We start from the raw sequence: 19,845 nt of genomic DNA on the forward strand, positions 1-19,845 counted from the left end.
GAGGAGAAATGGAAAAAATGGTGAAAATACATTATAAAAATCCTAAAACATTTGTTTTGTACACATTGGCATCTCAGATGGATGAAAATTGTGAGGCATATTGACACCTAATGCTAATGATAGGCTTTAGATATGAGTCTGGATCCAAATTCCTGATTTCTATTTTCTTGTTATTCTTCTCTCACAGTACTCCTGAGGAGAACTGTATGTTTTTTCTGTTTCAAAATATTCCTTTGACACCCTCCCATATAAATTTAAGAAATGGCAAGAAGCAAAGGAGGAAGATACCTCACCCATTCAAGTGGGAAATCACTAAGGAGATTTGGGACTGAAGATGGTTAAGCTGAGGAGAAATGGAAAAAATGGTGAAAATACATTATAAAAATCCTAAAACATTTGTTTTGTACACATTGGCATCTCAGATGGATGAAAATTGTGAGGCATATTGACACCTAATGCTAATGATAGGCTTTAGATATGATTTTTAATTTTAATTTTAAAATTAATTTTAAAAAGACCAATGTTACTTAAGTCAGTTAGACATATTGCCACTGGAAATGGAGGATTAGCAACTCTTGATCTTGCACTTTGTTTTAGGCTTTCCAACTGAGCCATCTCACCCGACTAATCACTAGAAGTCATACCACCAAATGGGTTAAATCAGAGATTAATGACATCTCCTTGCTAGAATCCATTTATTTATACTACCAAGTCATGAGACAGAAGTGTAAAGTAGTATCAAATCCCTTTTTATATAACTGTATGTAATTCCTTGTCTAGACTGGTGTTGGTGTGGGACATGCCAAATTCAAAATCTATTTACAGAGGGGAAATCTAGATTGGAGGACAACTTAAGAATCATGATACTCTTAGGATCTATTAAGTTCAACTGTTTAAGTTTAAATTTGAACCCATACATATAAACAAACATGTGCAAAATGTATGCGGTGACCTCTTTTTTTCTGTTATTGCTTTTTGGGGCTTATATGCTTGCTTTTGAGGTCCATGTGGCTAAACAACTTTCCTCTTTTTAGCCATCTTAAATAGATCCAATTTCTTTCAAACCAATACCAGCACCAGTGAATCTAAGGCAGTGATTCTTAACCTTTGATTTTTCAGCTGCTTTGGACTTCAGTTCCAGAAACACTAGCCAGTTTGACCCCTGGTGAAGGATTCTGGGATTTAAAGTCCAAAACATCTGGCGAACCAAAGTTTGAACCCCCTCAGTCTAAGGGATCCTCTGGAGCCCCAGCAGTTTGGAGCGACCATTTAATTTACCCACAATACCTAACTAAGATGCAGTAGTGTGGTGGGGATTGTGAGAAATGACAAGGATAATTCCACGCTCCATTATGCTGAATTCAGCAATATTTCTGACACTGGCTATCACTGTTGTTGCCTGATATGCCCACTGGGCTTTCCAGCACAGAAGTGAGCCTAGCAGAGACCATTTTGCTGGGAGTCCTCTCAGACCTGACACAATCCCTATTTTAATTGCTAAGAATAAGTAATAAAACAATATGTCTTATTGAGAGTGAGCACCACATGGTTCCTCATCTGAGAAATATGAGAAGCAAAGTTCACACATTTACCATAGGTCTGGGACAATGAAAATTAGGATAGTAAGGATCCACTTCTGTCCACATAAGTCACAGCCGTCTTAACGGAATTCATGTTTTGTTACATTAGCCGCCAAACATGGGTTTGGAGAGAGTAGACAAATGGATGAAGGAGAAGTCTCTCATTTGCTAAATAGAGCTTCCAGGTTCAGTGGCAGTAAACCTTTGAAATCCAGTTTTACATGCATGTGGAGAGTATGTGAAGGCAAGCTGTAAGAAAGAATGGTTGTCTCAGCTTTTATGATCCTGACAGAGCATTTACAAGAAGCACTGCCTCCTTTGGTTCAAGGCTATTGTTGTTGAATGAATGCCTCTTCATTCTGTCAAACCAGTAAAACAGCAGATAGTTTGACAATTTGTGCTCCAGGTTTATTTGTTTGTTTTAAGTGTTGGGGCTATGGCTGATTATGGAATGCAACACCTTTCCCAATACCAAGTTGGCAAGAATTGCATTCATACATTTTAATGAAGGTTGCAAAAGTTCGGAAATACACATTTTATCCAATTCTTCATGTTTTACTTGAAAGGGTGCAAAAGGTGATGAAGGAGAACCAGGTGTTCCCGGAGAAACAGGATGGCAAGGCCCACAGGTAATCCGAAACTGTGTTGAGCTGCAGTATTTGGAACATGGACAGCACAGTTCAGGGCACAACCAGCATTTAGAGAGGGCTTGTAATGACTTCCTAGTGCTGAATTCAGCATAGCAGCTGTATTATTTCTGTGTTTCAGAACTTAGAAAGTTTCCTTTTTTGAACTACAATTCCCAGAATGCCCCAGGTAGCATGAACAATGCCAAAAATAACATTGCCAAGCATTGGCCTTGTTTTTATTATATTTATAATGTTATTGTATTCTATATTTAGTTTTAATTGGTATTAGGCATATCATGTGTGTGCATGGAATAGAATTTTTTTCTAAATATAAAATACAGGTAGGCTTTATGTTATTTTACTTTATTTTTGGTAGGCATTATGAACTGAAGGAGTTGTGTCTGTTGGCCAGAAAGCTGGAACAGGATCTTGATGACTAAAAACAAAGATAAAAAAAACCAAAAACTGCTATACTTTGCTCACTCAGATTTCTCACCTATATAACCAGGGTGCAGGAGGCCGTCAAGGAATACCTGGTCTACCAGGACCACAAGGTTTGCTGGGCCCCCAAGTAAGTCTTAAAATTTACTTCTTATTTTGTACAATGTGTTTCTTTATTTCCTACAACAAGAAAGCACATAGGATGGCATTCGGCCAATGAAGTATGGTGGTGTAAGTTAAACTTAAGCCATCACAATTCACTATTTTCATCATTGTGGCTGTCAGAATTCACTGACTTTGGAACAACCAAATTTCCCCAAAACCTGCCTTTTCTCATAGGCTGTTCTCTGGGCCCAGCTATTTTCTGGTCTATGGAGAACAAGGGTCCAGCAGATAGGCATGCCACTATTTTCCTATAGCTAGGGGCAGAGCGATGACACCATCTCCACAGATCTGTGGAGGACTCTTGGAGACTCCTGTGAATTCTTGACACTGTGTGTTTTATATCTCTCAGTACAGGATCTCAGCCACAGGGTTGATTTAAAAAACCTTTTCCATTCATAGAAATACTGCTTGAAAATAGTCTGAGGCAGCCAGTATTCACAAATGAAAAATGCCAGTGAATTTTTAGTCAGTTCTGGTTTTCATTTTTTTTTTTTTTGGTAAATACTCTCTTCTTTGGGAGTTGAGTATAGCCCCAGGGAGTCTTAGAATTAGAACATTATACCCCAGACCCTCTGAAGCTGCCTACTGACATGATCTTACCAGTGAATTTATTTTTGGTTCTTTATAAAACAATAACAACACTCCAAAAATTGCAGCAGGAGGGACAGTTCCTTGATTTCCATTGCCCTGGGTCAGTTGAATTTCAGCAAGTTATGCTTCTTTTAAAGTCTTCGATGCAAAAGAATTTTGCTCACAGTCTGCCAACACTATGGACTTGGTCTATTGTTGTAGTTGACTGCTTAACAGTTTTTTTTTTTTAATCTTGATGTAATGTAGAGAGGGATTCTTGGAGATGTCTCATCCACAGGGTCGCCATGAATTGAATCGACTCAAGGGCAGCCAACAACAATGTAGAGAGTACCTTTTAGTCACAGTTTTGTCCATATGTAATTGAAATATTTATTTTTGCCAATGCTTATTTTAAATTTGCAACCCAAGTATGGAAAAGCAAACTATTGATATGCCCAGGTATAGCTGATCCTTGGTTTTTAAATTTGTCTTACCTCTATCTGACTTAAAACTTAATGCGGGCAGCATCCTGATGTTGCTGCCTGAATACATCCCGGCTGCATCCCTGCTTCCAATTCAGAGGTAAACTGAATTTAAAAGCCAAGCGATAAACTCCTAAGTTCAAAGTGGATTAAACACATTTGAACAGCATGTTACATTCAAAGAAAAAAATTAAGTCCATACCTGTCAGGTTTTTTTGAATTCACTTTGCAGTAACTCAAATAAGATGAGAACAAAGTGGGAGGGGAAGAGAGAAAGTGGGGACATTATAAAAGCATCTGAAAAAGTGAGATGACAGAGGATTATTGGGGACTGTCCCTGCCAAAGTGGGACAGCTGGAAGGTATACAAGTCAAACAAATGAAGAATATGCATGCATGTGCACACAAACACACACACAAAGAGCGAGAAATACACATTTTTAAAGTCAGCTCTGGCACCATGAGATTTCCCCCCACCTTTGTCCTGAGGACCAGAGAAGGCCAGACCCTGAGATTTGGGAACTCTGTTCGTGAGACGTGGACTTATATTTTAAAAATAAATGAATAATTTCAGTTCCAGTTATAATGTATGTACGTCTTTGTCTTCCTGCATAGTGGATTTAACAGGCATCGTTTGGTACAGTTGGAAACCTGGATATGATTAGAAAGAAAACGTAAAAGCTATTTAACTGGCTGCCAGTGATTACTGTGGTCAAAAAGGCCATTAACCATGATGGAGAAAAGGGTGCTTTTGCCAAAAATTTTGTGTTTTGAGAAGAAGTCAGGAATTGCTTTTTCTTAATGTGACTTTCAATATGTGTTTCTGATTGGAGGGTAGTCCAGGAATCGAAGGTGTACCTGGTGCTGTAGGGAAACTAGGACATAAAGGCCAAAAGGTAGGCATTCTTTACTTCAAAAAAGACTCTTTGTGCCTTTGATAAATCATCTGAATGCATTGCTTTAAAATGTACCCTTTATTTCCCCCTCCCCCAATATAAGCACAATATAAAAATAGTTGTGAGTAGCTACTGATTAAAGCTTTAAATACTTCTTTGTACTCGCTGGGAAATGTCCATCTTTTGCATCATGTTACTCCACTTTAATATGGATTTAATTAACTATTGCTCCATACCTGAATGCAGTTCAAAGTACTGATTATCACCTTTGATGTCCTAAATTACTTGGGACTAATTCAGGGTATATAATCCCATAAAACAACATCTTGTAGTTATCTGAAACTCACCAAGCTTATGTTGAATGAAAAAAGTTTTGGCTGTCAGCAGCTCTTCCTACAAAATGGCTGGTAGACCTGTGAGGCTAGTAAAGTGACCTTTCATGTCTGATTCCATTCATTCTGTTTACAGATTTTACAAAAAGAAGTCAATGTGAACAGATATACCCTTTCCTTTAGACTTTCCCTCTTCCCTGGATGAATATATTCTTCTTCTGCAGCTATAGGCTTTTACAGTAGGCTTGTGCTAGGATTAAGAGCTAGTATGCTCTGTTTCAGCTGTCAAACTTTTAGTCCAAGATTACCAGCATTCTTTACTGTCAAAAGTCTGTCAGGAGCCTACACTAGAATCTCTTTCTCCCTGATGTCTAGTTTTCTGTGTGAAAGGTATTGTTTTGGTGATTGAAGTTCAGAGTAAGTGAACTGGGAAGAGTAAGAGAGTTGAAGAGTTAACGAATTGAGGGCGAATGAGAGGATTTGAAAATGAAATAAAAGTAAAGAGAATAGAGAGGAAGAAGAGAGAGAGGAGAGAGAGATAGAAGAAAGAAAGACGGGGAGAGAGGAAAAGGGACGAGTGGGTATCTGAGGAGGGAGGTAATAGAGAAAGGGAATAAGGGAAGGTATTGAGTTGATGGAATAGAAAGAGAGAAGTAGTGGATGGTCGTCATTGCCAAATAGATCACTTAGATTAAATAATGATAGAATGTTAATGTAAAGTAGGAGATGATGTATGTTGTGGTGGAAATTCCTTTGGTAATGTAAGTTATGGAATTTTATGATTGTGTAGTGTTTATAAAATTTAATAATAAAAAAGAAAGGTATTATTTTGTACATAGACACTATTTCATTCAAGTAAACACCCTCTCGCAGTGCAAAGTTGCATTCTTGAGACTGAATGAAAGATGTTGTAGCACAAGGTTTCATAGACTTGGTCTACTTCCTCAGATAAATCTGAAGAAGTAGACCAAAATTTAAGCTACAAGGTGTTTCACTCAGTTACTCAAAGGTGCTGCATGATTTTTCATACTGATATTCCAGACTAATATGGCTATGTCTCTCAATTCTACACACCTGCAATCTTTATAATCTCACTGAAAACCCAAACCCAAACCAGGTAAAGTAATGTTGACAGGCTACTAATCTCTTTCTCTCTCATGTCATAAAAGGGTGAACATGGTGATCCTGGAGAAAAAGGCCTACAGGGGCCATCAGGACCAAGAGGCTTACCTGTGAGTTTTGTTTTGCTGATTCTGTCTCTTTACTAGACTTTTGTCACTGAATTACTGCATCCCGATATATTTAATTTTTCATTCATTATTTATATCTTCACATTCAGAGCACTTCCATGCCCTTTATGGGGCTATCCCACCACATAGGCAAATTTACTTCAAGACCCAGTGAAAAGACATGTCTTTGAGAGCAGAACAGGTAGCACTTTCCTAAGATGAAATTATGCTAAAACTATTGGCTGAATTACAAATGCCCAAAATAAACCAGTCACCAGCTTAAAGCTCAAGTACCAGTATTAAAACAATAAAAATACATTTTTATGTAACTAAAATACTGTTTCCAAATACATGTTTCCAAATGTGTAACCCATAATTCAAGACTGGTTCCATCGCTAATATAAAAACTCGTTATTGTCTTCAATACTATTCTTAGGAACTAGGAAAAATTAATGAAAATGGCATTCCTAATGTGAATGTGACTTGCCCAAAATTGGAACAAATTCTCCTATAATACCTAAGGAAACATGTCAAATAGGAAAAACCAGGATATGTCAGGAATGCAGTTTTTAGACTATGTGGGACTTGTTTCTTCATGGTTTTAATGTAAGCAACCATTTGCTTCTCTTACAGCTATAACAATCAAAATGCTTTTATCCACAGCCCTATTGAGACTTGCCACACTCAGTACCCATCCTAGGTGCCAATCTTTCTTAGTGGAAAGACAGGTTTGAAACCAACCAACCAACCAACCAACCAACCAACAAATGTTACAGGGCAGGCTGTCCTGAGATATTTTGCTGCCTTGGATTAAAAAGCTGTTCTCAGTAGAAGTCAGGGTACATTGTACCCAAGGCTAGTAAGTGATTTTGGTAAATGAGGCAGAGACTTCATAAGTATCTTTACCCCAACAGGGTGTGTGAACACAGATGGTAACCACCACCACCATTACCACCACCATTGTTGACCTAACCAACTAACTTTTTGCTGCCTTTGATATCTCAGTTTTTCTACCTGAGGTAGTTGCCCCACCCTTCCTAATGGTCAGCTCTAAATCTAACAGTTAACTTGCTGTTCATTTGTCCATTCCTTTCAGGGACCAGATGGTAATCATGGGTATGGTCTACAAGGAAGGAAGGGAGCAAAGGTGAGAGTTATGCTGTAAGGTTTTGGGCATAGTCTACAGTGTACAGTGACCCTATTAAGTTTACAACCACTGGTACCTGTTTAGAATGTTTGTAGTGGATGCCTTGGTGAAAGAAGATGGGCATGCACCTGAGCATATTTCATGTATTTTTCTGAGGCTTATGTAGAAGTTCCTGGTGGACTGTGTCCCACGTGATTATAGCAATTTAAAGAATGGTAACTAATACTCATAGTAGACTAATGGACTGGGATGGAGTGCTTAAATTCTCAGCTTAAGTAAACAGCAGGGGAGTTCTTTGGATTTGCTCTGTTATTGGAGTTCTGCACTTTGCCTTTTATTTTTTTGTACCCAAAGTAAACAGCTTCACCACACCATTAGTTGGAAGTGTTGCTCTGTGTGTGAAAGCTGGGATACTTCCAAAATATGTTAAGTAGTTGTGATTGGAAGAGAAGCAAGGTTCCAGTCCAGGACTTTTGGCCTCAGTATTCCTACTAAGTGCTGGCTAATTAGGTCTTTGAATAAAGCAATACTCATATTGCTAATGTGTTTACTTAATAAGTAAAGAAAAGCACGAAAGATCATGAAATAAACCACATGAAGGCAGCATTAGCCCAAACCTCTTCTTTTTCTCCAATACTAGGGACGAACTGGATTTCCTGGAAGCCCTGGACCACAGGTATACTTGTACTAGCATCATAGAGAGAGATGAGCTACTAGAAAGAGCCTTATGTTTTTTAGTTAATCATTAATATATTTTAAAAAATCAAATTCAATTGATTTACATTGAAAGGGTTAAAATATCTACAGTAGGCCCTTGGTATCTGCTGTGGTTTGGTTCCAGGATCCTCTCTGGAGACCAAAATCCATGGATGTTCAAGTCCCATTATATACAGTGGCATAGTAAAATGGTCTCACGTATATCAAGTAGCAAAATCAAGGCTTGTTTTTTGAAAGATGTGTGTGTGTGTGTGTGTGTGTGTGTGTGTATGTATCCGTGTATATGGAGGGCCATTCACATTTAAGTTAAATGCTCCCATTTTGGTCAATATTGCACTACACTGTTATAGCTCTATTATTTCACTTTAACTGCTAGGGCTGCCTCCTGTGGAATTCTGGGGTTTGTAGTTTAGAACTCTGCCAGAGAATCTTAAATGTCCCTCCCTAAATTGCAAAACTCAGAATTCGACAGGAGGCAACCATAGCAGTTAAAATGTAATACTGTAATAGCAGTATAACAATGTAGTATAATATTGTCCTAAAAGCTTTAGCAGAATAAAAATATACATCGGAATGCTATTCATGTCCACATGCCTGTGTCCCTGTTTGGAACTCGGGAGAGAAGGAAAAAGCTGTGGGTGTATATGTGTGTGATATAGCCATTCTCTTGCTTTCCCATTCTCTCTCTCTTATAATTAAATCTCCTCCTGACTCCATTTCTTTCTCAATGGATCCTTGAACAGAGGGCTTTCTTTATAGCAGCAGTATGATTATGAGTCTCCCTCCCAAAGGAGGTCAAATTTGCTCCATCCCTTTTGAATTTTTGTGTGACCTTTTACTCTTAAAATTAGGGCTGTCTACTTTATCTGTTTTTAAAACCTTTCGTCTGTCATTTTAGAGGAACTTGTTTTTGTTATTTATTTAAAGTGTTTTCATCAATTGCTTATAACCTTAGGTGATAAATAAATGCCTTGAATGAGTGAAAGAGTGAATGAATGAATTCATCCCACTAGAATTATTCTTGACTAATTCTTTGGATTTTAGGATCTAAACTATGTAATTCCCCAACCCTGAGGGAGTATTACTTAATAAGAAGCAATTTTGAAAAAATCCAAGAGAACTAGGCTTCAGATAAAGAACCAGCTGAGAAATGAAAATTTGTTGGCTCTTCAGCTCTGTATGCCATTTAATTTTTAAAAATGACATTAATAATTTAATAGTGGAGTTAAATTCATGCTGAAACTCCTACATGAGTCAATCACTTCATTTAAAATATTAATTTAATTAAGTTACAGTCGTTTGTGAGAAAAAATTTCAACCTCATCAATAACAGAATTAATTCTATTTAGTTCCTGTCACTGCTAGTACTATAGTGGCTACTTTTGGATTCCCATATGATTTGCAAATACCATCTTTTCTTAATGTCATGGTAGACATGCATATTGGATCACATGGCACTAGAAGAAAGGTGACTAATATTTTACCTTTTATCTTTTATTTTCCTGAGCCAAATTGAGCTTTTGAAGAGGAAATGTTCCTTGTTAAAGCCCCCTTCTGCAGAGTCTCCTTCTTTGGGATTAGTAATATAATGTGTCCTTCTTACTAAAAATTCATCAGATTCTGACACTTGTTTTTGACAGTTGGTTAATACATGGTTCTTTAAGAAGGATTTTGATTAAATGCTCCTCTGGCTTACTTTGTTTAAGACTATTTCCTCTATGACTGGTGTTTTAAATGAATTGTTCTTGTATTGGTCCTTGTTGCCTATAAATTTTGGCTGGGCTCTTAACTTTAGCTTTACTTATGGCAGATCCAATTAAATTAATGGGACTTAAGTAACTCTTATGACAGAGTCTCAATCCAACTAACATTTTAAATGAATTTTAAAGGCATTGTTGCTGGTTGATACATAAGCTTTTATATGTTTTATTTTTCTAAATTGCCTTGAATTAATTTTTGAAATGGGTGTGGTATAAGTTGTAAAGCAACAAGCAAACAATGAGCTTCAGAGGAATGATTTGGACTGGGGGTGCTGCATGGCCTCAATCCAAACTGAGGTCTCTTGAAGTTGCTTTCTGAGAAAGAGAAAGAGAGGAACTGTGAACATGGAGCTTTCACACCACTTCTAGCATGGTCCTTTGTTGCAAAACTCTGCTTCTGAATCTTTTGTAGGGAGAAGATGGTGACCCTGGCATTACAGGTGATAAAGGTGCCAAAGGAATTAGAGGACGAAGGGTGAGAACGATAAACACTCATGTTGTTGATACTTTCTGATCAAGAAAGATCTTCATTTTGAACAATGTTATCTTAAAATTGTATGCCTTGATCACCCAGATCTGGGAGTGAAATGAGTTGAAATTCTAAATTGAGGCGGCAGAGTGTAACTTTATCTCATGGAGCTACAGAGCAGTTTCACAGAGCAGTAATAATAATAATAATTATTATTAATAATAATAATAATTAATAATAATAAGTAGCACAGAATTGTGGTATTGTGCAACTAAATGTATAGTCAGATCAGTAAGCACAATGTGCATTCATGCACAATGTATACGCACATCCATGTACAATGTAAATCCACCATAATGGTACCACGTGTGCACTTTTGCTTCTGTGACCTTGAAATAAAAATGAACATCGGGCAAGAGCATCCAACCATTTCCACAGGGGAACGTACGCATGCCTAAAACACCACCAAGATTCTGGCCAGGGTTTCACTAATGGCTCTTCAGTATCAAGTACACAACAGCAAATCAGATATGGGATTAAGGATAGAGAGGGAGTTCTCATCGAAAACAATGCAGTATGTAGTTGTAGATTTTGCACGACATCTATAGTCCAATAGAGGATCAGAGGGTGATGATACCGGTCATTTATGGGGAGCGTGGAGATAGTTCTCGATGGTAATTTCTCCCTTTCACACAGCAGCATTGAGCTTCTTGTCAGCCGAGGGATCTTTTGGTATTCATTTGAAGAAGTTGCTGCTGTGATAAGTATCTTGGGATGCAGGTCATCATTTTATCTATTTCAGAATAGAATTCCTTGACTTTGATTTGCCACAAATGAATATCTAGACTCATGTTTTCTTTTCCGAAGTCTGACTCAACTAACATTATTCTCACAGATTTAATGAGTTCTTTGCATTTTTTAAAAAAGGCTAGTGCTGGAATGCCAGGGGAAATGGGTAATCGAGGAAGTGGAGGACCATCTGGAAGAATGGTAATGTAAAAGAAATACAGATTAAGCTATATTGAGCATAGCTGAAACAAAATTACTATATATGAAGTTGTTGTTATTCTGTGCCTTCAAGTTCTTTCTGACTTATGGTGACCCTAAGGCAAACCTGTCATAGGGTAGATATATATTAATACAATTCTGGTTGTGAGTAAGGCACACTATGAATGTAGCCACAACTTGGTCTATCAAATTTAAATTATATTTTCCTCTTTGAGAGTTTTTGATTCCATGTGCATTTGAAAAAAACCTCTGAAATTACTGTAATTTGAAATAAGGGTTTTTTTGGAGGTAAGAGAATAATCTTGAGTTATATCTAAATGACAGATAAAAGCACAAAAGCATAGAAAAAACTGAAATCACCCATAATCAACTTATTCCACGTGAATCCATTTGGAGTTGTAGTCTGAAGTATTGCCCAAATAAATTTACACCTTGTATATAGCTCCTTTAAGATTAGGACTAAACCCAGAGCAGGTTCACTGCTCAACTGACATTGGAATTACAGCTCCTGCTGATTGCTTGTATTCATCTTTGTGAAGTAATAGCTCAGAGGGTATACACACACACTAAACATTAATAATTGTTTTGTTAATATATAAAACTGTACCCTCCAAAATTTCACAGATGAAAAGTGGGACACATATGGCCAAATAACATTGAAATACAGCCAAAATGGCAAAAGCCCTACATGGCCTGGGTCCAGTCTACTTGAAGGAACGTCTCTTCCCATACAATCCTTTCTGCACATTCCAATCCTCTGGGAAAAACCTCTTACAATCTAGAAAGACCAGACTGGCAGTGACCTCCCAGAGGTCCTTTTCTGTCACCGCTCCAAAAACCTGGAATGACCTGCCGGAAGAGATTTGCCAATTATCTTCACTCGAGGCTTTTAAAAAGGCGACAAAAACCTTTCTCTTACAGCAGGCCTTCCCCGATTGATAATGTCCAGGACCAATTGAATCCCCCTTTTATTATTTTTCTTATTTATGATTTGTTTTTAACTTTGATGTATTGTTATGTACCATTTTTTTTACTGTTTAATTTTATAGTTGGGAGGGAGGGTTGGGTTGAGGTTTTGTGGGGCTTGTTGTTTTTATTGTTGTATATTGTATTAACTTTGCTGTTACCCGCCTCGATCCTCAATCAGAAGAGGCGGGATATAAATAAATATTTATTATTATTATTACAAAAGTTATTCATGAGGAAGAACACTCAAGCTAAGGAGTTTATCACAGTAGTGACATCCTGCAGGTTAAATGTGATTTAAATTACATTCGAATTTAAACAGAACTTGAAAATTCAGAAAGTTTATCACAGTAATTGCTGCTAAAATGAAACAACACAAAGTTAATCCAAATGCAAAGTGGAGGAAATCAGCAGCTTTCTAAATTTGTTTTTTTCCCCAAATTTAAAAAGCTTCTGGTTTCTTCCACTTTGCGTTTGGATTAACTTTGTGTTAATTCACATTAATTGCGACGTCATGTGATAAACTTTGGGCATTTCCTGGTTATCTTCGCATTATATTGCATTTAACTCCCATTTTCCCATGAGATCTCGCTAGTGTGATAAACCCCTAAGAGAGGATGCAGTGGTTTCTTTTGCCTGAGCCCCTTTCTTTCCCCTGCTTTCACCATTGCTGAGTTAACTGAGTTCAACCACTTTTGCACTTTGAACTCAGGGGCTGTGCACATTGGCAGGAAAGGCTGGGTTGGAGTGGAGTTGTGGTGTAGTGTCCATATTACACACTTCTTGGCTCTGCTCCCAGGGCAGTGTCATGCAGGGCACAGAATCATGGCTCTCCTCTGGTGCCGTGTCTACATGATGCAGCACCAAAGGAGCGCCGTAAAGGGCTATTGCACCCTTTGTAGGGTGCAAAAAGGAGCTGCTTTTTGTGGCTCCTTTTTGTGCTCTGCAAAGGCCAGATCAGTTGCTGTGGCCCCTTGGGGGTGGTCTGCACAGCCCCTCAGTTTGCAGCAATTGAAGAAAGTTGCAGATGAAGAGGGAAATCAGGGGGAGGAGAGAGAAACTGCAACATTGTAATAAGAGCTGAAAAAGCCAACGACAGAGGATTAGTCAAGATTGTTCCTTCCAAATCATGACACTTGGAGAATATGTAAACCTAATACAGGTATTTGATTCATCTCTCTGTTACACCCCAACATAAGATTTGGATTTTTAGTGAGTGTGTATATATAGTGTAAGGAGTGTAACTGTGAAATATTTAACTCTTAAAGCAAAATACTTCTACTGTCTCCAGCAGCTTTAATGTAAATCAGTAGGTACTGGATTGCATGATGAAAATTATAAGAGGAATATGCTCTCTCTTTTTATATTGAAATATGAGGTTCCAATTTTATAGGAAGCTGAGTGGTGAAATATTCAGGAAAAATAAAAGGAAATACTTCTTCAAAGGACATGTGATTAAACTATGGAATTCACCGCTGCAAGATAGACAACTTTAAAGGAATTTTAAAAAGGGGATCCACGGAGGTCTAACAGTCTTAATCATGACAGCTGTGTTTCCCCCCCCATATCACAGCTAGTATAGGTCTCAGTGTGGGCTTTTGAGGAGCCTAAGCACAGGAATGCTATTACTGTACACCTGTGTCCTATTTGTGGGCTTCCTATGGGCTTCTGCAGGGGCATTTTGGGTACAAAACGGTGTCCTATGTAGGCCTTTGGTCTGATCCAGCAGCAATCTTCTTGCGTTCTTAAATACTTTATGTTTTTCAGGGTCATAAAGGACAAAAAGGCATAACAACTATGACGGTATGTAATCCTCTATACTGCTGATACAGCATAAACTGTACCCTCGATAACATCTTGAGCAGTAAATATAAAGAATAATTGTAAAAGGAGTGTCTTAACTACTGAATTGCAAATGCTCTCAATGAATAGTTACGGTAATAAAATAAGGATTATATCAGAAAAAATGGCAAACTGTTGTTCCCCCTGATATGGTGCCAGTGAGATGATTGCTATAATAATTTACAATGAAAGCTGTATCACTTGCTCAGGCCCTGGAGTTGTAGTCATTTACATACAGGGAGCTGATGAAGACGAAATGAGTGGGACAGAGAGTAGAGCAACCATGGTGGAAGACTCAGGGAATCTGACAGAATACAGGCTAGAACCTATGCTGTGGCAGTGGTGGTAACAAATAAACTCTACTTTTCCACCACCATTGCATCTGCACAGTGTCATCCAGCAGAGCTGTTTCAAGTTGTCAGGGACCTCTTACATTCTGGCCCCCAAGATGGAAACAAAGACCATTTGACAGCTCACTGTGAGAAATTTGCAGACATAAGGAAGCTGTCTCTGTGCTGAACCAGTGTCTGCTGTCAGTAATAGACTGGATGAGGGCAAACAAACTGAAGCTTAATCCAGACAAGAGAGAGGTGCTTCTGATCAGTTGTAGGGCAGATCAGGGAACTGGGGCTGTGCCTGAGCTGGATGGGGTTACATTCCCCCTGAAATTTCAGGCTCACAGCTTGGGTGTGCTCCTGGACTCCACTCTGAGTTTGGACGCCCAGTTTCAGCAGTAGCTATGAGTGCATTTGCACAATTAAAACTAGTGTGCCAGCTGTGCCCATTCCTTGAGAAGTCAGATCTGGCTACAGTGACACATGCTTTGGTTACATCTCATTTGGACTACTGTAACACATTCTACATGGGTCTCTCTTTGGAAACTGTTCGGTCCAAAATGCTGTAGCTAGAACACTGACCGGAGCCAGTTATAGGGAGTGTATAACTCCTGCATTGAAACAGCTTCACTGGCTACTGGTTTGTTTCCAAGCACAATTCAAAGTGCTTGTCATGACCTATAAAGCCCTACACAGCTTAGATCCAGACTATTTGAGAGACTGTATCTCCCCATATGAACCACTTAGAGCCCTAAGATCTTCAGGAGAACACTTTCTCTCAGTCCCAGCACCATCCCAGGCTCGTTTGGTGAGGACATGAGAGAGTGAGCCTTCTCAGTGGCTGCTCCCACCCTGTGGAACTCCCTTGCATGGGAAGCTAGGTTGGCAAGCAAAGACATTTTTGTTCAAGTAACCTTTTTTAAAATCATGCAGGCCTGGCCTTATTGGGGGATGGGTGGTGGTGGTTTAGACTATTTTAACCTTGCATGTTTTAAATTTTGTATGATGTATTTTTCTCAGGAAGAATTCCCCGGATAGCATTGTTAATTCTGTCATACTGGGTTTTTCTTATCTACAGCCTTGTGAACTTGTTAACCTTACTAGAGGAAACTGCCGTAAGTAATGACCTATTTTTTTGTACTAAAAGGAGGTTTAAGGAACTAGTGAATGTCCTTGAAAAACTGGTAACTTTAATTCAGCACAGAATGACTGCAGTTAATTTATTTAGTCTTGGAGAGTTTAAGAGGCTTAGCCAAAATGTGATTTATTTACTTATTTTAAAACATTTATTTATCACTTAATATCTAAAATGTTTTAGGCAGGAGCTCAGCCCTTAGCTCCTTATTCTGCACAGTACAGTAGGCCCTTGATGTCCACTAGGGTTTGGTTCCAGGACCACCCATAGATACCAAAATCTGTGGATGCTCAAATCCCATTAAACACATTAGCATAGTAAAAAGGTGTCCCTTATATAAAATGGCAAAATCAAGGTTTGCTTTTTGGATTTTTAAAAATATTTTCAAACTGTGGATGGTTGACTCTGTGGACAGAGAATTTGTGGATATGGCAGGCCAACTGTATTTAATATTTAAGAACACTTCTATTTGATAACATACAACACAAGATTGTGGTAGAAAGTCACAATTGAAACTATAATATATTTTAAATAGTGAAACGTAGACTAACCAAAATGGCACATAAAATGACTCACTGAAGGCCTTCCTAAAAAGGTAGATCTCTTCCAATTTCAGGAAGGTTATTAATAGAGAAATCAAATTGGCCTACTGCGAGCGGGAGTTATGGAGTTGTCACTATAAAAATCTTCTCTTTGTTTTCAATCCATGACATATACCCCAAAGTTAGTTAGGATACCTTTAAGGACCTTCAGAGATGATTGTAGTAGGTGGTAAAGTTTGTATTGGAGAAAGTGGCCCTTTGAAGGTTTGCATTTTGAATTGTACCTGAAGCAAACCGTAAACCAGTTTATCTGTATCAACAAGAAAGTCATAATGGCTAGTCTATATGTAAGTGTATCGTACACAATGATGTGGAATTTCACACATTCACATTGATGGTTAATTGTCTGCACTTTCCTGTGCAAGTTCCCATCTATTAATTTTTCCTCTACCAAAAATGCACAGTCATCCAAATCCATGCAAAGTAGACAGATGGCCACATGTGCGATAATGCACATTGCTGTGTATATCCATGGATATTCTTGTAAAAACCACAAAGCCTTTTCCTGCAGAGTTTAAGGAGTTTTTTGGGATCCCTCAGAAAAAAACTGCACTCCTGTAAATCACATGTGGCTAGATCACATTCTATTCAAATGGAATGAGTAATATTTTAATCATTTAGACTAGAAGCTTTCACTGTACAACTCCTATTACCAATCAGGCTGCTGCATTCTGAAACCAATAGCCATTTTCAAACTCCCTTAAAAGACAGCTGTATGTAGACAGGATGTAAACTAGGTATGCGTCAACCTTGCCAGATCTGCATTCTTCAGGAATGAGAATAGTTGGCACACTAGCCTCAGTGTGGCAAAGCTACCTCTGGCCACTGCTGAAATCTGGGCATTCAACATCATGGCTTACGTCAGAAGAACCTTCAAACTAGGACCTTGAGTTTTCAAGAGGAATGCTACCAGTGGCAATGGGTGGTTTCCATGTCAGTGGGGCAATGAATACAGCTTCTCTAAAGTTTAGACTAAAACCAATAGTGAATTCACTGTCCCACTAACATGGTAGCCATGAGCTAATATTGAATATGTTATTATTTATAAAATAAACCTTAATAGTAAATTACTATTCAGTGATTTCATGTCTTGTTTAAAATTATAACTAAGAAGTCTTTGGATGTCCAGATCCCTTTCTGATGCTGCTCTCACTCTTTCTGCTGCTTCTATGTTTTATCCAAAGAGAAAATGAATTTTTGTTGGATGTTGCACCTGCTCTGTGCACCTGCTCTGTGCAAGTTGTGTGTGAGTGTTTTGTTGAGGTGGACTTTTTTTAAAAAAGCCAGCACAAACTTGTCAACAGAAATTAAAACAGCTTTCTTTTATCCCATCTAGCTTGCTGTATAGGTAAGTACCTTTGTAATTATTCTATTTCAGAAGTTAAAAACAAGTCTAATATCTAAATATTGGGAGTTATCTTCTGATTTTGTTTTTATGGCAGGTAGGAGCAAGTGCCCAGTATATCCAACAGAAGTGGTGTTTGCTATTGATATGTCTGGAGATGTTACTCCAGAATCCTTTGGAAAGATGAAAGACATTATGACGTCTTTGTTGAAAGTTATGAAGATTAGCAGAAGTAACTGTCCCACTGGTGCTCGCGTGGCAGTCCTGTCATATAATACTAGCCCAAAATACCTGATCCGGTTTTCCGACTTCCAGAGGGATGATCTCCTTATGGAAGCTGTTCAGAGAATTCCACTAGAGAGATCTTCAGGCGAAAGGAAAATTGGAGGCATCATGAGATTCGTTGCCAGGAATGTCTTTAAACGTCATCGTCAAGGCACCCTCATGAGGAAAGTTGCAATATTTCTCACTGCTGGTCCATCGCAGGATGCAACATCTATCAATACAGCTGTGTTGGAATTTAGTGCTTTAGATATTACCCCGGTGGTCATTGCCCTCAGTGAAGTGCCTAATGTACGGCGGGCCTTTTCGGTAAGCAGGCTTTCATTTGAAGGAATTTTTAGATACTGGGACTCTGAACCAGTAGGATGTCTCCTTCTCCTCTCTAGATGCATTTACCAAGATAATAACACAAAGGAAATTAAGAACACAGGAAATTGTCTTGTATGAGTAGAACAACTGGTTCATCTAGCCCAGTATTTTGACTTTAACTGACAATGGCTTTGCACAGTTTCAGGCAGGATTGTTTCCTGGCCTTACAATTGTCTAGTGTTCTTGGTAGGCCTCCAAAATTAGAAGAAATCAGGTATGTTTAGGATGCTGTGGTGGAGAACTGAATTAGGTTGCTGCTTGGTTCTGTTCAGTGGATGGCTTCCATCCTAAATTGTTGTTGTTGTTGTGTGTCTTCAAGTCATTTCTAACTCATGGGTTTTACTTGGAAAGATTTATTCAGAAGAGGTTTGCCGTTGCTTTCCTCTAAGGTTGAGAGAGGGTGACTTTCCCAAGGTCATCCAGTGGGTTTCAATGGCTAAGCAGGGATTCAAACATTGGTCTCCTGGGAATCCTACTCCAGCACTCAAGGCACTATACCATACTGGCTCTTTCCATCATAAATCCTTGTCTCAAATTCAGTGCTGGAGGTGAGGATCAGGTACTGCATTTTGTGGAATATATGAGAAAGGGCCAAGATGACAGACCAGTGGCACTGACAACAACAGCAACAATGACAACTGAGAGTTCTGGTGGGAATGGCCAGAACGGCAGCAGTGCTAGACAGGTCCCCATAGTTTCCCTTGACATCTAGTTTTCTACATGCAGGTATGATTTTTGGTTATTTGTTTGTTTATGACAAATCAGGTGAATGCAACTGTCAGCAGTGCCTGTTATCAGCTTTGGCTGATACGCCAGCTGCTCCCCTTCCTGGAAGTCAGGGACCTTGAAACCATAGTACATGCGCTGATAACCTCATGCCTTGATTTCTGCAATGCACTCTACATGGGACTACCCTCGTGCTTGGTCCAGAAACTTCAATTAGTTCAGAACATGGCAGACAGATTGGTCTCTGGGACATCCAGAAGAGACCATATAACACCGATCTTAAGATCACTTCACTGGCTGCCCATCAGTTTCCGGACACAGTACAAGGTGTTGGTTATTACCTTTAAAGCTCTACATGGCTTGGGTCCAACCTAACTTTGGTACTGCCTCTTTCCATATAATCCTCCCCGCATACTTAGATCCTCAGGGAGGAATTTGTTACAGCCTTATAAAACAAGGCTCTCCATGACCTCCCAGAGAACCTTCTCAGCTATTGCACCCAGATTGTGGACTGGCCTGCTGGATGAGATCCATCATATTACCACCCTAAACAGCTTTAAAAAAGCTATAAAGACAGATCTCTTCCGGCAGGCCTTTCCTGAATAGTTTCCTGGCCATCAGAAGGAAAATCTAATTGCTAAACTCTGACCTCACCACAGTCACAACCGATTGTTTATTGTATTGTTTTTAAGTATGTTTTCATTCTTACATTGTTTAATTGTATTTTAAGGGGGGGGATTGAGGGTTCGGATGTATCTTTTTTAATCTTTGTAAGCTGGCCCAATTGCATTTTGTAGAACGGTGGGATATAAATATTAT

The 19,845-nt window shown here is 38.7% G+C and overlaps 1 protein-coding gene across 1 annotated transcript in view; it reads left to right on the forward strand.

Moving 5' to 3' along the window:
* Nucleotides 1–19,845, forward strand: part of LOC121933001 (collagen alpha-6(VI) chain-like) — a 99,909-nt gene that overhangs the window by 63,592 nt on the left and 16,472 nt on the right. Inside the window, exons 25-36 of the mRNA XM_042472177.1 lie at nucleotides 2,147–2,209; nucleotides 2,718–2,780; nucleotides 4,700–4,762; nucleotides 6,264–6,326; nucleotides 7,420–7,470; nucleotides 8,111–8,146; nucleotides 10,360–10,422; nucleotides 11,344–11,406; nucleotides 14,158–14,193; nucleotides 15,646–15,682; nucleotides 17,641–17,652; nucleotides 17,747–18,240. Of these exons, the coding sequence (XP_042328111.1) occupies nucleotides 2,147–2,209; nucleotides 2,718–2,780; nucleotides 4,700–4,762; nucleotides 6,264–6,326; nucleotides 7,420–7,470; nucleotides 8,111–8,146; nucleotides 10,360–10,422; nucleotides 11,344–11,406; nucleotides 14,158–14,193; nucleotides 15,646–15,682; nucleotides 17,641–17,652; nucleotides 17,747–18,240 (1,044 nt within the window). The remainder of the gene's footprint in view (nucleotides 1–2,146; nucleotides 2,210–2,717; nucleotides 2,781–4,699; nucleotides 4,763–6,263; nucleotides 6,327–7,419; nucleotides 7,471–8,110; nucleotides 8,147–10,359; nucleotides 10,423–11,343; nucleotides 11,407–14,157; nucleotides 14,194–15,645; nucleotides 15,683–17,640; nucleotides 17,653–17,746; nucleotides 18,241–19,845) is intronic.

The sequence above is a fragment of the Sceloporus undulatus genome, chromosome 6, assembly GCF_019175285.1.
Source record: "Sceloporus undulatus isolate JIND9_A2432 ecotype Alabama chromosome 6, SceUnd_v1.1, whole genome shotgun sequence".
In the NCBI taxonomy this organism is placed as follows: Eukaryota; Metazoa; Chordata; class Lepidosauria; order Squamata; family Phrynosomatidae; genus Sceloporus; species Sceloporus undulatus.